Raw genomic sequence first — 18,257 nt, forward strand, 5'->3', positions numbered from 1 at the left:
TATATATATATATGTATGATTTTAGATAAATACGTTTATTAAATATAAATTAGTGAATATTTATTGATTAGATATTTCGATATACTTTTTAATTATAATTCTGAGACAAAAAATAATACTCAGATATACATATTTTTATAAATCTTTCGGTTTCCCGAAATATTTGACAGGTGTGAGTCACAAGAAAGGTGCAGTAACTGCGGTAAACTAAGAAATCAATGTTACTGTGCTACATTCACTTTAGTAAAGTGCCATAAGAACAAGAAAACCAGCAATCGCAAGAGGACAATGATTTGTCTATACTGTGATAACCCTCGAGACAAATGCACATGCAGAGCACCAATCGGAAAGTGCTTGTATTGCGGATTGCCATCAGATGTTTGCAACTGTCAAGGTGACCAGGGTCACGTTCGTGAGTCTGAACAGATTGCTAAAAGACTGAATGAGAATCGAACGATTTGCGTCACCAGCTGGAAACCGAAGAGGGAAATCAGACGATATTTCGAAAGAAACTATAAAGATTTCGAGCCGTATTTCACTAAGAAATGTCAGTGCTGCAAAAAGCCAAAGCGACAACATCCTGAGGAACTACCTTATCAACGGCTAAATGTTTTCTCAGAAGTGATGAATGAACTGCAACAGAAGATGAGCGAGTCCGTATGCTGCGCACGATGCTGGAGAAATCCTTGTTGTTGTGGATTGCCGGTCGATGAAGATAAGAGAAAGGAAGAAAGGAAAGCCGAAAATTGTCTCAAGTATATAAAAGAATTTTTTGTCTGACAAGATTTCTTTTTCATTTATTTACATAAAGACGTGTCAGAGAAATACTAAAAATAAAATTTTTTTATTGATTCTTATGTAAGTTTTATGCTACATGAATACCCAGGCGGTATCCATCATAGAATTTTATGCTGTTAGATTTTAAACGGTTCTTTATTATTTCTTATCCTTTAAGACTGTCTTCAAGCTATTATTCTAATAATTAGACTTCTAATAGTAGCTTAACTAACGCTCGATGTTCTAAAGAATCCCCCTATATTCTCTTTCTTCTACTGAATGGGTCAAAAGTATCAAATCGATAAAATATCTAAAAATAGTTTAATGACTGCAACTTAAATTTTTTAAATAAATATTTAAAAGTAAATTAATGATTTTTTTTACGTAAAATTTTCCAAATAATGCATATTCAGAGCTGTCTGGTGATATTTAAATGAAAACCATCAAAATTTAGAGTAGCACGTTTAAATATATACTTGTATTAACATAAACGTGATAGATCTCGACATAAGCAAGTTATTCTAATATAAACATCCTAACAAATAGCAAATAATTATTTAAAACTTTTCTACAGTTAACTTATTTATTTATATTAAACTTTTGTACTGAATTATTCTTGTATCTACCGTTATTTAGTCACGCCAAAATAGGAAGGTCATCTGAAAGCAAGTCACCAAAGAATTACCAGTGTAATCGGAATTCTAGAAACGAGCGTAAAAGCACTGCTGAAAAATTGATACCAATTCAACATATTGGTTGCGTTTGTAAATTAACACCGTACAAATTCAATTGTAAGAGACCGCTGGCAAAATGTTATTACTGCAAGAGTCTGCCTTGCACGTGAGTAAAACAAATTATATTTAAGATTTTAATTGCAAACTTTTTTTACATGACATTGTCAGTATCTAATTTATATCGGTACCGTTTGAACGATAGAGATTTTGTAAATAAGCGAATGTTACTATTAGCGATACGCTTTTGTTTCAGGACCTCTATTCTTGAAAAGCAATTAGGAAAGTAGGGAAATACGTTACGCTTATTGCCATAGTATTTTACTAGTATTTTTCGTATACGTTTCTTTTCAAGAATAGGAGCCCAGGCCTAATGAAGCCCGTATGTGCACTTCTTATTGTTGCTTTCTTTATTGCATTCTTTGTTGCAGTTGCATTACTGTAAAATAACCAAAGCCATGCAGGTACTTATTCGATGATTCATCGAATGAAAGCAAAGACGAAAAGAATTTTACCAATTCAAGAAACAGATACAAGAAGATAAATGTCGTTTAATTACATAGTACTTGCAATCAATGGTGAACCAAATAACAAATAAGTATAACAGCGGTGTATAGTTATTGCATAAAATTCACGTATTTAAAAGATAAAAGAATAATAAAAATATTTTAGTTGGTAATATTTTTATGTCAATATGTATTACTTAGGGTATTTCTAGTTTTATTTTCATTAATTATTCTCGACCTAATTTTCATATTTTATTAAATATTTTATTAAATATTTTATGAAATATATATAAATAACATGTCATAAACAAATTATTCATACACATGTTCGATTTTATAACAAAACGAAAAATTTGCAAATATGTATTATTCGCGACTTTCCCTAAAAATATCTCTCTTGTCAATTTTATAGCATTAACAATTCTGAATTAACAAATGCTGGATTAACACAAATAATTTCCGGCGTATGTAACAAATATTTTTTTATGTGTTTTGAAGAGCAAAGATAAATCTGTGCCATAATACAAAATTATTTTTATGATTTAAGTGAATTATATGTACAATATTTCGACGAATAAATTAGTCATAATTATACGTATATTATGAATACGATCTATATTTATGTTGCTAAAATAATTTGGATATTTTCATGATTTCTAATTTCGTAATGTTCTTGAATAATACAGATTGTTAACTAAGACTAGTAATATTTTATCGAGTCATAAGAGAGATAAGAAAACTCAGCTACACACACACATATATACATATATATATATATACATATATCTTGTACACATATTTTGTATATTGAAAAGAATGTAAATAGCCTCGAAACTCGAGAAAACAAATTAGCGTCATTTTAATAATTATCACATGACACGATAACGATTGATGAATACCGAAATTTGAGTAATAATAACGTACTTAGAAAACATTTTTCTAATATTTTATAACTCGAGCCATCTAAAATATTCGATAAATACATATATTTATTTATTATACTTCTTTTTATATACTTATTTATAATACTTCTTTTAGATTGTTTATAATATTATTACTTACATAATACCCTGAGTGGTTCTTAACCCTATATTATATTGTTTAATTTATATAATACTTCTCTTTATTTTTTTCTCTTTTAAGACAACAGGGTGTCCCGAAATTCGAGAGTAATATTATCGCAACATGAAACTTGGTGAAAAATTAAGTAATAAAAGTAAAAAAGTTACTTTTTTCGCGCGCGCGCGCGCGCGCGTAAAATAGTTTTTTAAATACAAAAAATTTTTTGACAAATCATAAATATTGTTTAAAAAGTCATTTGTTTGTGTGATAATGTGCGTACGCAGATAATGTTTTGGTTAGTATCTAATATCACTGCATGCACTTTACACGGACAGATAATTTTTTAATCATTATGATTAGTCAAATTTTAAACTTAAAAAACTACTTTACGGAAAAAATGGTTTACACTTTTATTACTTAATTTTTTATGAAGTTTTATATTACAATAATATTACCTTCGATACATTCTGTATATCTATAGTTTTAAATTATGAACAATAAACAAATTTTGTTAACCTAAAATTAATATCTATATATTATTAATTTACATAAATAAAGCTATGGTTCTTTTATAATACAAAAAATGTTGGAAAATGTATAAAACATAAATAGTACTTTTGAAATATTGTATATTGTTTTAAAGTGAAAAGTGTACATATGTATAATATATAGATGTTATTTCTTTCTTTTCTTTCCCCATAATGGATTTCCTGCCTATTAAGGTGAGTCACAGTATTATGAATATAGATATAACTATACAAACAATAGACAAATCAAATATCAAGATATAAAAGCTCTCTTTATATAGGGTATTCTCTCTCCTTAAATTGGTTGTTACGATTTTTGAGATATTTCCAATGAATTGACGATAAAATATTTTTAACAAAAGTTTGTTGGTTTTTAGAAAAGAATTAATTGCAAGAAAAATTCCAAAATTGTTCATCTTTTTTACAAAAAATCAAAGTTAAATTGTATTTTTTCAAATAGAAACATAAATTTTTTTCCATATTCTTATATACATAAAAGGACAATTTCATTCATAAATACTGCAAATATAATCCACAAATAATCTATCTGTTGACATTAAAAGTAGTGAAACAAACATGATTATAGATACATATAAAAACATATATAGAAATAGTAGTTGTCGAATTGAGTCGTCAAAATTTGTAAAAAAGAATAGAAACATAAAGTAGAGCAACTGATTTGTAATTTCTGCATTATTTGGGAAATAAAGCTTTCGACGGGATAGCTATAAAAATAGAAAATCGCGACAATAAATTTTTTACCTGCGTTTCCTTTTTCACAAATTATAGAACTATTATAGTATTAAATTCAGCTCCATTCTTTTCATTGACAAAGGTCGAAAAGTAGCCCGTAGAGTAAAGTTCACAAAATGACAAAAGCTGAAAAATAGCCTGTAGAAGAAAGAATTTCACAAAATGTTATTAATCGGACGATCAGTTCCAGCCCCCCTACTCCAGTAGTAGGCACCTTATACCGCATATAAGATGCTGTACCCGCGTTGTACTAGACCGGTACCAGCTGTAGGCGAGCAAAGACAGTGAGGTAGTACGGATTAGTACGTTCACGCAGTTAGTGCTCGGCGTACAGAGACTAAAGACGTTCGTATAAATCTCTTGTCTTCCCTTCGCTTTCGAAGTCGCGCTGAATTCTACGAGTCAGAGTCAGTTGACGGAACGAGTCAAAGCTCCCGTTTTAACGTTCACGGTTTTCCGGTGCTGGAGAATTTCTTTGTAGTGCAATCGCCGCGTCCCTCCTGTGTCTGTGGGAAAGTGGAGAGAAACTTTTACCGATTGAATAGAATTGCTGAAGTGTCGAGATACAGCGGTTGAAAAATGGAAATCTGCAACCGAGAGGACCGATTACACGGTATGCCATGCGAAAAAGCGTCGCACCTCGTTGACAATGGGGAGAAATTCCGGCGGGAAAAAGTTTCCACCCTGCGGGAACTTATAGATGCGCTGTACGAGGCTTACAACACGGATAATGTGAATATCGATTACGTTCAGGATCTGATGATGAGCTATAAGAGCAATCCCGCGGAGTGGAAGAAATTTGCCAAATTCGACAGATACAGGTATCTAACGTTTATTTATTTATATACGAATTTTACTCAACGTTTCACAAAACAAATATTTTTATAAACAATATTAAACGAAGTATCTTTTAAGATCGTAATATGAATACACAACAAATAGGAAATAAAGGTCCTGTACGGTCAAATTCGATCTTTAATACTAAATAATTCGGTGCGAACTTATATATTTATATCCATTCCTGCAAATATTGCGCGTCGAATTTAATTACTAAAATTATTATTAAAATTATTTATAGGGTTTAAGATGCTCTCTTATCAACATCAGATTATTAAGATCTTTCTAAGATGCCTATGTGCATTAATATTATCAAATTATTTGTCAATTTAATTTGTGATATTTACTTTAGTTCTGTTAGGATTGCGTTTCAAGACTGAAAATTAAATTCGGCGCGTAATTTTTGATTGAATATGCAGTATTATAGAAATTCATACTGAATTATTTAAGCATTAAAGATCTAGCTTAATCGTTTAGAGCCTTTATTTATTTATTGTGTGTCTTTTAAATTTTTTAGTATATAAATTAATTCTTTTAATGTAAAATGCAACAGACAGATTATATCATTACAACAAGATTATCATTTTAATTTTATGTATGATTGTCAAATGTGCATAAATTATGACGATAAGAATAGTTAAATCTACATAGCAAATAGTTGAAAAATGTACAATAGCAGTAATATAATCATTTGTGATAAATATTGAAAAATATTTCCGGCGCGATAAAAAAAATCTCAACAATTAATCGCGGAAATGCAAGAAATTAAAAATTCTTGAAGAACTATTTACATACTATTATTTACATACTATTATTTTTTTGGAATAAAGATTCTATTTTCTGGATTAAAGATTTAAGATTGCGTATTAACTACCACGCTGACTCTCATTCGCCGTGTTTTTCTGGATTTTTTAATATTTTTTTTCTTGAATAACGTTTGCTATGCTATGTTATGTATTTTATTCCAAAAATAAAATTGTATCACTTTCAATCTGACAATTGGTAAGATTTACATGCCTGATTCACGATTCCACAGAATATATATCTAATGTAATTGTACAACTTGTTAAAACGTGATGAGAATTGTGGCGTGCATGCGGAAGTTTTCATTAACTATCAGCTAATTACACATCGATAATTACAGCACTATTGCAAATAAAATCACCGCATAACGGTAATGATCAATTAGGAACATTCCGGAGAAATACGTCAGTGGACGTTGTACTTGATAACTAAAAGATGAGAGCACAATAAATAGTTTTGTTATTTAACATATTTGAAGTATGTAAATAGAACGTATATAACAACGCAATGCAAAATTGTGAAATAAAATTAATCTGACGAAGTTCAGAATGGGTTATCGGTCGTATGTTCTTCGTTTGTTCTATCTCTCTCTAATGCTCCCAACGTCAAAATGTGAAATGAAAAATTTGGTAACCTTGCTCTGAAGTGACCCGTAACACCACTATCACTTGTATTTGTGGTAGGAGTAGATGATTGCCACTTAATAATTGTCAGACAAAAAAAAACATCAGATATTAGCAGAATTGTGTCATCACTTCATTTTTCCGATCATTAATCTCATGACTACCGTAAATAATAGATAACTAATATCCGCAACGAGAAATATACACAGTCCTCAAAAAAGAATCATCGTGTTTACGAAGAGAGTGTAACAAGAATGTAAAAAGAAATGCTGAGTTGATATCAGGAAATATTTGAGGAAACAGAAAACTTTTAAGGCAAACGAGATTACTTCGTGCCAGATTAAAATTATTTGCATTTAACTAATTAACAATTTTATTAGTTATCTCATAAAGTTAAGAATGCACGGAGATAAATTTCGGGTCGAAAGGAAAATTCTCTTATTCTCCGCAGTTTTATTTACCAGGGTGTGTATTACACATGTATAATTACGATAAATGGATTAGCTTATTTATTACGCGCGATCTGGATATATCTTCATTCTCGTTCGATAAGGGAAAGAGAGAGAATGTTTCAGAATTATTAGACATTACCGACAATGTTATCTCTGTGAACATGTTGCAATGAACTGGACGATGCAACTTGTATTTTCATATTCAGAGCGCAGATAAGCGTTTTACTTAGCACAGAGATTACTGTATGTAACACTCAAACGTTTTAAGCATCCGAGAAATACATTTCTGCTGATATTCAAGAATTTTTATTTTTTCTCAAATGGTTCTTAATATTTTTCTTCTTTCTTTCGCCATATATTACATTATCAAGTGCTGTCGGAAATACGACAACTAGTTTAACGTCTTGCTAATTGTCGAAGACGTTGCATATAGCTCTTGATTAGGCAAGCGACCGTAAAGAGGAACGAAAATAAGTTTACGAGTTCGCGAGATAACGAGCGCGTTGGACGCAGGTGGAATTACTGTGTGCAGTAGCTGGAGATCCACGTGACTCGGGAAAGTACGGAAACTACGGGCACGTTTACCGGTTTTGCTGTCAACACAAAGTAGAACGTAATGCTGTGTGGCAGGCAAATATTCCTTCTACTTCGAGATCGTTCTTACGAAAGGTCACTAGAAAGATAAACATTTTGGCGTCATATTTCAATTCAACGGGTTATCATATTGTTCAACGCTTTCAGCGTCAATCGGTAGACGAATGTGCTATGTGATTACAGAAATTGTTGACGATACAAAAAATCGTATCAACAAATTAATGATAAATTTTGTAATACATCGAGAAGAAATATTTTTCTGTAAAAATGAGAAATAAAATGTTTTTAAAATCTAAAAATTTTTATTTTTGAGACAAACGAATCCATCAATATTTAGATTTTTTTAGATTTTTGCGCTTTAGATTTTTTGAATGCTTTTATTCATATGCTTTTATTCGATGAAGAACACTTGTACCTGCGAGAGCGTACAAAATATTCGTTTATATCACTGTTCCAAATTAATACTCAGATATATTTAAATCGAGGGATTTGGAGATATCTTGACACTTTGTATGAAATGATATTCTTTGATTAAGACGTTTACGCAATTAATAGTTAATATTAATATCGAATAAAATGAAGATAACGTAATTCTCTCTCTTGATTATTTTAAAAATTATATTTTCCTTAAACGGATATTAAATCTTGTAATTTAAAGAATTTAGTATCGAAAATTAGAACAGCAATAAATAAATATCCAGAGGCGATTGACCGATAAACGTTATATATATATATGTGTATATATATATATATACATACACATATATATACATATATAGTTGATTATATGTATTGTATGTACTTTCTATGTATATATTCCCTTTCTCCATGATTGCGTTCTGCGCAATCCAGAGAACATTGGTATTTGTACATCGCATGACATTCGTGAAAAAAAAAATGCGAACGAAGCGTATGCCGTGCGAAACATTGGAACTTTCAAATTATATTCGCTCTGCTGCATCTCACATTTCACTGCTGGAATTACAGATCACCGATTCGTAAATCGTGCACCCTACATTAATACTTCTCGTAAATAATGCTTTTTTGTTTTTTTGGGACGATGAGATAATTGTTTTTTTAGGACGATAAGGTAACTGTCAAATGTTACAAAAAGTTGATAATTATTTAATAACACTGTATTACCAATTCGGGCCAATTTAGATTTAAATGACTGTTTTTTTCGAGAAGACGGGTTTTCTTTATTTTTACCTGCTAAAATTTTTTAATCGCACAATTTAAACATGTAATCTGAGCTAAAACTAAAACATGTCAAGTATTGTAATTGATTTAAATTTTAGTAATATTGTGGTATGTATTTTTTAATGGACTAGTTTATTTCTAGACTGGTTTATTTCTTGCAAAATCTATACCGATTTAAAAGCTAATTTTGTACTAATTCTTTTTGTGCTAAAAGAAGTATAGATTCGAATTAATTAAATCGATAAATATGTTAATTAAGATAGATCAATAACTATTTTACTAGTTGACTGAGTCGAACGTGTGTGTGTGTGTATATATGTAGATATACACACTATGTGACTAAAATTTGCACACGTAATAATCGTTTAAGGTGTACGCGCATTTGAAATGTGCACCGAGATTTTCGAAAGGTACCGATCGACAGCAACGAAATAAGAAAATTCTGACCGGTCGGACAACATTTTCGAAGGAAAAATATTAAATTGTAACGCTCGACGCTTTGTGTGCAGATATACCAGAAACTTAGTTGACGAAGGGAACGGCAGGTTCAATCTCATGGTATTGTGCTGGGGAGAAGGTCACGGGTCAGCCATACACGATCATGCCAACTCACATTGTGTTATGAAAATACTCCAGGGGAAATTATGCGAGGTACGGAAATTACGGATAATTATTGGGAATCATTTCAGACCACGTATCATACATACATTGTGATGTAAAACTGAGATATCAAAGTGCGTTATTTTTTATTGTTAGACGAGGTACGCGTGGCCCGAAGGATCGGAGATGAAAAATGATGCGGAGGAACTCAAGGAACTCGAGAAGAATACGCTTGATATAAATGAGATCTGTTATATTAATGGTATGATTTTTTTAAATTAAATCCTAGACAATAAGTCTTACATATTCAATACAAATAAGGATAAAAAAATAATATTTTAATAACTTATTTTATTATTGAGTCGAGCATCAAGTCTGGTGAAATACAAAAGATATTTATACAAGGGAGATTTTGATTTAAAAAAAAGCCTTATTTGTAGAATTTTAGAAAATAAACATTAATTAGCAATTTATTAACAGTATGTTCTGTTTTAATATAAATAAAAAAAATTCGCAAAAATTACTGTTCATGAAACTAAATTAGAAACTAAGTTTCTCGACTGAATGAATACTTTTTATGCGTTCAAATAATATAATTTTTCATTTACGCTTATTACTAAAATAATATATTTTAATTATCACACATCATTTTAGGAAATAATTTTGAGAATTATACGATCTACTTATCTTGTTCTTTATTAATAAATTCCTGATGAATCTTTTCTTTCGAAAAATAAACTATTTTTAAAGGTATGTCCTCTGTATGAATACTTTTTGCATTCACTGTATTATGTACTATTTGAAATGGATTTCAATCGAAATTGTTCAATTATTCCCTAGATTTCTATATTATGTTTTTTCAGTGAAAAAAGAATAATTCTGACCAAAATCCATTCCGAACAGTTTTATAATACATGCTCTGATTATTTTTGTAAACGTAAAGTAATTCTAAAACAAAATTTTAAACGTGAATCTTTTATTTTATTTACAAATAAAATTATTTACTCGAATAATATAATTCTGTATGTGTATACATATTTAAAAATAATCTCCGATATTTTTTTCCGTTCGAAAGATTCACTAGGTTTGCACCGTGTCGAAAATCCAAGCGCGATGAATCCCGCGGTCTCCCTACATTTGTACTCGCCGCCATTCTCATCGTGCTCGGTCTTCAACAAGCAGACCGGGCAAAAGTCTATGTGTAAGGTCACATTCTGGTCCAAGTACGGGGAAGGAAGAAACCGGGTAAAAAACTATTTGCATATCTCTCAAAAGTTTTATCTTACCGCGCAATTCTCGATCTACCTCCCCGCCAAGACGCATATCAAAGAATCTTGCAGCATCCCGAAGTTGCATTTACGACGCTGGAAGTCATTACAAAGATTTAAATTCAGTTACGGAAGAACGTAATCGAATCTTCGTCTCTTTACAGAAAAATTCTAGAGTTAGTTCACATCAAACTAGCGGAACGTCTTTATTCATATCTTTCTTCAATTTCTTTTTCCATTTTCATACAATTAAGTTTCGCAAGTCCTAATATGATCGAGTATGCCTAATTGATATGAAAAGTCTAACGAGTGAAATACACTGGCGAATCCACGATGGAGGCAATTGACTACCTTGAGTATCTCCTTTTTTTTAAAAATATTTATAGCAAAATATTATATATTATATTTTTAATATTTTTCTGAAATGTTTCATCACTGCAATTTTGATATTCCAAAAATATTTTTTAATTTAAGAAACTCCTAGATTTTTAAGGCTTACTGCTTTATTGTAGATATCGTGTTATGCAAAAGTTCATGTTGCAGCTTTTATTTTCTGTCCGTTTGCCTGGATAAGTAGAGGTATTATTTTTTTAATGCATGCCAATAATAATTTCAATATAAAACCTTTTCGTATTTGATACATATTTTTAAAAAACTTTTTGCTTGCGACGCACAAATTCAAAAATAAGGACGTTAAAGTACGAAAACTGTGGGAAAAAATACAATGTTTTTGTTTTTTTTTTGCTTGTTCACTTTAAGCGCATGGAGTTAAAGAAACTTATTAATAATCCAAAAGTATATAAATCCGCCAAGTGCCCCAGTAGTTCCTGGATCCGTCAGTGGTAGAGCAAGCGGAAATTTAACAAATGTATAATTTATAGCAAATTCAAGATACCAGATCTCCCGAGGATAACTAATCTGAGCAAGAGAGCAGAAACACCACCAACGATACCAATTAAGTGTATGCGATACTGTAATCGTATACGGAAAACGATTTGCATTTCCTTGGATTGGACCTATTGGACTGGAGTTGTTCACTATGCATAAATTAACTAAAATGTTAACAATTGTGTTATTACTATTGTCCAAGTTTCGTCGCGTAGTCGTATTTAAGTATTTAAATTTACTTGTAAGGATCTGTAGATATTTTTATGTAAAAGAATACATGCATTTCATATCTATTTCTTTTATGATATCTATATAAATAAGTTAAATTACTAATCAAATAAAGGATATAAGAAAAAAATATATTTTATGCACATGCATTAAGTTCTTAACTGTCACTAAAATACTGACGAACATTCCTCTATCAATAATTAATAACTCGAAAAATTATAAAAAATAACATCAATATTGTATGAAGAATTATATCAATACTGTAATTTTCCATTTAGCAATATAGATATACTCTCTCAAGAAGGAAGTCAAAATAATGACATATTGTCAAACAAGTTACATAAAAAAGGCTAATGAGAGTCAATTTTGCAGTGAATTGTGCAATAACTTATTTAATACATAATACTTATACATTAATCTTCATACGTTTCAGCCATCATTTGGGACATCTTCAGTGAAACAAAATTAGATAATAGAGAAATGTTCTAATCCGAGCAAGTGAGTGGCAAATCCATCCTTGTATTCAGTTCTTTTGTCTACAAGATTAACGGGTCTTGTGGCAATTGAATAGAAGGAATTTCCGTTCGAACATGAATGACATATTGGTTGAATCATGACGAAAAAAACCGACATAAATTTGATCAATAATCGGTCAATAACATTATATTGATATTATTTTGGCTTTCTTGTTCCCCTTGGACTTATATTTATTAATCATTTACCTTCAATATTGAAAGTGTATTGTTAATCACTTATTCTGAGTATTGAAGGTACTGTTGACAGTACTTTTTAATCTAAAAATAAGTGATTAATTGGCCAGTACTAGTATTAAATTTCTATAAAGGTAATAAACACATGTTGTACGTAACAGTTGCAATTATTGAATAGAAAATTATCAATTGATGTAATGTAATATTTACTGAGAAGCAAGAGTGCCTTGTTTATAAGGCTATTAAGATTATTATACACAAATAATACAGAGAATTTTCGAAATTTATGGCTATAATTCGTTAAAATATTACTGTCGCACGGATATTTTCCAAATTTTCTATTAGAATTGATTTAGCCGACAGTCAAAGTCAATTTTCAACGAGGCACCTTCGACGGATGCCAAGTTTTCTCGGAAAATCACGTTATATCCGCGATCATTATTACAGAAAATGTCATCTCGACGAAAGATCAGGCAGTATAATTAACAATAGAATAAATAGCGGGATCGATGATAATTGACAAATATAGCAGCGCAGTGTCCGCAAGCGCGTGCATCACACGGTCATGGCCTCCCGGACGCACGTGCAGCGCGTCCGAATGCTGTACAAGACGATTTTGAGGTTACATCGCGGTCTACCTACCGAGGTCCGGCCCTTGGGCGACGGTTACGTTCGCGATGAGTTCCGGAGACATAAAGGATGCGTCGAGAGCGAGGCGATCATCTTCCTCCACGAGTGGACTGTAAGTAAAGGCGCGTCATTCGTCGACCGCGCGAGCGCGTTATTTGAGGTTATGTTCGCGCGCGCGAGCCCGAGACGAGAGGTGCAATCAGATTTGTCGCGTTGCTTGAAATTCCTAGGATTTTTACACTTAAAACAAGATAAATATATATTTTGGTGTGGAAGAAAGAGAGAGAGAGAAATCAAAGATTCTGAATGCCAAAAGTGCAATCAGCAAATAGACCTTGTAATCTTCTCCGTAGAACTACGCAGTGTCTCTCGCCGAGCAGCTCGGATTGAGAGGTCCTCATACGGCAAAACCGCTAGGGCGATACCTGAAGGAGGAAGACGTCGAGAAGCTGCGAGACGAGCAAGTGTGTCAGCTGTACGAGCTGATGATCGCGGCGACGGGCAAGTCGGAGGACGCCAAGAAAACATAGCTACGTGGCTGTGTCTGTGACGTGGCTATAGGTCTGTTCGCGTTGTGTGAAATCCGCAAATATTTTTGTACTTAAAATGAGATAGATACATATTTTGCCTTAAAAAGAGATAAAGCGAAGATGTCGAGTGCCGAATATGCAAGCAACGCGAACAGAGCTTATAGCTGACCATGAGGCTCTGGAGACTCAGCGCACTTGGACTTAGAGTTGTATCGTGAAATACAAATAAATAATTTTTCCCACACGACCCAACTCTGTCAGCGGTGTCGTTCACTTGACGATCGTATTGTGTAATAATTGTTGTTTGTTATTATATTGATAGCTATTATTTAATAATAAATATTATTATTGAGTGCAAGAGACTATCAAAAGTGTTATTGATACAATGATAAATGCAGACAATAATAAAATTAGGAAATACGATAGCAAGCAGGTGAAACTGTAATTTATTGTGTTGATTTGATGTCCAACCTGAATAATAAAAAAGTGACATCAGTGGTTCCTACAATTTAATAATACAATAACGTATGGCATATAATGGATGCATTCAGTACTATAACCGCTCACTGAGCTCTCGTATTTGTTTGGTCTATATTTTTAGATCTAATGGAATATGCCAATCGGATGCAAGAGCTCACTGAGCACTTGGTGAGCGGTTGTAGTATTGAATGCACCCAATGACAGTGTTCAGCAGAGAAAGCAACTTTGCAACTGTCATAAAATTCTTCGATACGATTGATTCTTCCTTTTGGTTCCTTACAGATCTAAACGTATAGACCAATCATATTGAAGAATTTTATAACAGTTGCAAGGCTGCTTTATCTGCTGAACGCAGCCAATACTTGCAAATAATAATCATTTACATATTTAATTTTTGGATAAACGATGACGCAATAATGTCAAAGTGAATTTCATTATCACGGAGTAATGTAATCACTTTAACCGATAATCCCGATATTTATATAATAATCTGGACTTTTTGACAAATAATTAATTATTATAATATAATATAATAATAGTATAGCTCGGAAAGATTATTGGTAGATAAACTTCCGCTTTGTTAGTAGATTTTTTATTCACAGTTTTCACGCGTGCAAGAGAAATCGTGGAAAGATGAAGGCCTGGACTGACGCGGCGAGTTTGATATTAGCAGCACGTCACGGGCAAACGTATGGTCGCGCAGTGTCGCCTGCAATCGTAAGTGCATATACAATACAATAACGACGTGCACGTGTATGCATTCTGGTCGCGTGACGAAGACTCGATCGACACTTTCTCGCTCCTCCTTGCAACACGGCTGGATGCAACATCGTGGAATGAGAAAGATTTCGACAGATTTCGATTGACGATATATACGTTTTTTTTCCATACAGCACATAAATTTGCAGCAACATTATTGCAACGTTTGCAATGCTTCTGCAATATTATTGGAACAATGAAATGATGCAATATTGCTGGAATGATCTGTACTGTACAGGTTCATTATTCAAGTTGATTATAATAAGTCTATTTTCTGTAGCCGAACTAGTATGCACTTTTGAAACGTAAAGTGAAATAAGCGTAATGTTTGATATTTAGCGAAAGCGAGGAAGAAAGTTCTAGTGCAGTCTAGTGCAGGAATAAAAAAACAGACCTTATGGCTGCTTTACTTTTAGGAGATACAGTCGACAAATATTCTTCTATCTTTGTTATTCACTGAATGTTAAAAAGAATAGAACAACATTTGTGTCAACAGTGTCTTCTAAAAGGGAAGTAGTCTATAGCCAGAATTCATAGTCGATGTTAAGATCGTTTTAAATATGGTCTTAAAATGTTATAAGCTAATCACAGAGCAATATTAACATTTTAAGACATTATTTAAGACCGTTTTAAAATAAGAACAGACTATAATTATCGATCTATATTATGCGACTGTATTTAGATGTTTATATAAAATAGTCTTTAATAAGGATCAATACAGTGCGAATGACTAAATTTGCTATTTTACATGAGGCTACAGGTAATTAATGATTTCAGCATAATTACAAGCTGCTATGCTTGAAGCGTCATCAAAAGTCGAGTTTCATGCCAGGGTTGTACGTCTTCCCGGGCGGCGCAGTGGACCCAGCTGATGCCAATCTGAAATGGCACGAATATTTCAGTGCTTTCGGTCTGGACAATGTGGATAAGCTTGCATCTTTGATACCAAAAACCGTGTCGCGGCCGCAAATTTTTCAATCAAAAGAGAACGAATTGCTCAGAGAAATCTCGCTACGTATTACTGCAATTCGCGAGACCTTCGAGGAATGCGGGATACTGCTATGCAGACGTAACAAAAACAGCTATGCTCATTCTGGTTGGGCCGAACATGTATCAAGTAAGAAATTACGTAAGAAATTATGGGTAAATTTACAGCTGATGTAACATTTATCGGATAATTTTCAGTTCCTGAGGGCGAGCTGCGAACGTGGCAGAACAAAGTCCACAATGATGCGACGGAATTTCTCAATCTCTGTCAGAAGTTGGAGTGTTATCCGGACTTGTGGGCGCTGCATGAATGGAGGAATTGGTTGGGACCTACGTACGCGTACAAGACTAAACGCTTCAACACCGTTTTTTACTTGGCTTGCATACCGCATGTGCCACACGCTGAATATGAAGCTATAGAAATGGAGGATCTACAAGTAAGAAACTTGCACAATAGCTCCGTAGATAACGCGTATCCCCCTGTAAGCACTAATCACTAAAATTGAATTCAGTGGTTCTCTCCGGAGGAGTTTTCTTCGACAGGTTTCGGATTTCCACCGCCGCAACAGGTCGAGATTGCCAGATTGACCAAAATTAAAAGTATAGATAATCTTCTAGATATCGCCACGGAACGCAGTAAAAAAGGCGTGCAAATTACGTATTTACCAGTACGTAAGCTAAATTGTTTCATTATTAGAACTGTTGGAGTGCTAAGTATTTCGCATGCAGCATAAAAGCTTGTGGCGCAATATTGCTACAACATTTGTTGAAATAATCTGTACAGAAGCTCGCGCAGTAACATTGCAATAACGTTGCAGCAATGTTATTGTAAGCTTTTGTATTGTGCATACCATACAGCACAGATTGTTCCAACAATATTGCAGCAACATTGCAAACGATGTAACAATGTTGCTGCAAGTTTCTGTGCTGTATGGGATGGACGATCTTCATCACAAATAATTATAAAAGTATGCAATATTTTATTGTGTTGCTGATAAATATATTTTATAGATAGCGGTGCAATTGAAGGATGGCATCGTGTTTGTCATGCCTGGAGATACGATGTACCCGAAGGAAGTTGAGTTGTATGAAAAACAAGTAATTGATAAGTCGGATATTACTACAGATGAATTTGAGAGGATAACCTTGACAAAAAACAGAGTGGTATTTCTCGACACGCAAGTTAACATGATTTTTACCGATAACGGCAAAGATAATCGTGTGGTATTTCCAAAACCCGGGTATCATTCTAGAAATGTGGAATCTAAAAATAAGCTTTAAGATGAATATAATAGAGAGAAACAAATTCGATTTTGGTTTTCAGATGATTTGCTCGAAGAAGATATTTTTAAATATGTTTAAATGTTGAACAAATGTTAAGCATTGTATAATTTGGTAAGGGGTTGTCGTTGTATGCAGAATGTTTTTTAAAATAATAATAAAATAATGACTTGTAAATAAATATATAACATAAATGATCTTTGTTATATTTCTGTAATATAACATGCATATTCGTATTTATGCAATAAATTATTAACATTGTAAACACGAACGTGTTAGCATTAAAATTTTATTAAATACGTATGAACCCGTTGCCTGATAATTTTTTAAACACATACGCAAGAATATACGTGCGAAACACAGCGTGATGCGTAACGCGTTTTAAAGATGGCGACTAAAAATTCGTAAATAAAGTTTAAATATTCTTTGTACCACTCATGCGGCTTTTGCGCATATTTTTATACAATATTAATTAAAGGTAATATTAGTAAATAAATTTTCAGAAGGTTGGACAGACACAGAGCACAAGTCTCGGACTCTCGGATTGGAACTTGCGCACTGAACCCATTAGCCAACACGGGTAGTAATCGGGAGGGGGAAAAATCGTGTAAACGGGGTTTAAGGTGTCGCGCGCACCGGCGCTGGCAGCGCCACTCCGGGGCAGCGCGGCGAGAATCGGCACTGACGTCTCCTCTCTCTCCTGACTCCGGCAAATCGATATTCCGCTCAAATATTGACTCCGCGATTGTGTGTGCGGTGTGCCGTCGTCGCGAGTGCGAGTGAGCGAACGAGCGAGCGAGCAAGGCGAGCGCGCGCGCGAGCGACAGAGTCCGTCCCGTGCAGTCAGTCGGCGATGCTCCTTTAAAAAGCGAAGTGTACTCCGGAGTGCGCGCGCGAGTGAGACATTTAGCAGCGCCGAGAGAGAGTCGAGTCGACGAGTGACCGAGAGAGCGGAGAGAAGCGCGTTATAAGGACGCGTAGTAAAGGTGCCTCGTAAGCCACGCCGCGGGCGGCCAGGCAGCCACGATCC

General features: G+C 33.3%; 4 protein-coding genes across 6 annotated transcripts in view; all 4 read left to right on the forward strand.

Annotated features, from left to right (window-relative positions):
* The window catches only part of LOC108768326 (uncharacterized), a 20,104-nt gene extending 18,095 nt beyond the window's left edge, over positions 1–2,009 (forward strand). Inside the window, exons 26-28 of the mRNA XM_018518719.1 lie at positions 171–755; positions 1,414–1,617; positions 1,940–2,009. Of these exons, the coding sequence (XP_018374221.1) occupies positions 171–755; positions 1,414–1,617; positions 1,940–1,958 (808 nt within the window). The 3' untranslated portion in view covers positions 1,959–2,009. The remainder of the gene's footprint in view (positions 1–170; positions 756–1,413; positions 1,618–1,939) is intronic.
* A 2,609-nt stretch (positions 2,010–4,618) lies between these two features.
* On the forward strand, positions 4,619–11,858 carry LOC108768332 (cysteine dioxygenase type 1). The gene is made up of 5 exons (XM_018518728.1): positions 4,619–5,177; positions 9,376–9,517; positions 9,623–9,728; positions 10,542–10,711; positions 11,616–11,858. Exons 1-5 carry the CDS (start codon positions 4,936–4,938, stop codon positions 11,649–11,651), a joined length of 696 nt encoding a protein of 231 aa, XP_018374230.1. The 5' UTR covers positions 4,619–4,935; the 3' UTR covers positions 11,652–11,858.
* A 1,024-nt stretch (positions 11,859–12,882) lies between these two features.
* Positions 12,883–14,875, forward strand: Sdhaf3 (Succinate dehydrogenase assembly factor 3). 2 transcript variants are annotated; one of them, XM_018518731.1, is made up of 3 exons: positions 12,883–13,302; positions 13,544–13,751; positions 14,803–14,875. In XM_018518731.1, the coding sequence occupies exons 1-2, from the start codon at positions 13,126–13,128 to the stop codon at positions 13,718–13,720; spliced, it is 354 nt and encodes a 117-aa protein (XP_018374233.1). In that variant the 5' UTR covers positions 12,883–13,125; the 3' UTR covers positions 13,721–13,751; positions 14,803–14,875. The 2 variants fall into 2 exon arrangements, with proteins under 2 accessions (XP_018374233.1, XP_018374232.1); XM_018518730.1 differs by lacking the exon at positions 14,803–14,875 and having other exon boundaries at positions 13,544–13,852.
* On the forward strand, positions 13,907–17,377 carry LOC108768331 (nucleoside diphosphate-linked moiety X motif 19). Of its 2 annotated transcripts, XM_018518727.1 has the most exons (6): positions 13,907–14,010; positions 14,788–14,917; positions 15,737–16,076; positions 16,145–16,383; positions 16,459–16,614; positions 16,958–17,377. In XM_018518727.1, exons 2-6 carry the CDS (start codon positions 14,834–14,836, stop codon positions 17,225–17,227), a joined length of 1,089 nt encoding a protein of 362 aa, XP_018374229.1. In that variant the 5' UTR covers positions 13,907–14,010; positions 14,788–14,833; the 3' UTR covers positions 17,228–17,377. The 2 variants fall into 2 exon arrangements, with proteins under 2 accessions (XP_018374229.1, XP_018374228.1); XM_018518726.1 differs by lacking the exon at positions 13,907–14,010 and having other exon boundaries at positions 14,737–14,917.
* Positions 17,378–18,257: the final 880 nt, after the last annotated feature.

This window comes from Trachymyrmex cornetzi, unplaced genomic scaffold (assembly GCF_001594075.2).
Source record: "Trachymyrmex cornetzi isolate Tcor2-1 unplaced genomic scaffold, Tcor1.1 scaffold78, whole genome shotgun sequence".
NCBI classification, from domain to species: Eukaryota; Metazoa; Arthropoda; class Insecta; order Hymenoptera; family Formicidae; genus Trachymyrmex; species Trachymyrmex cornetzi.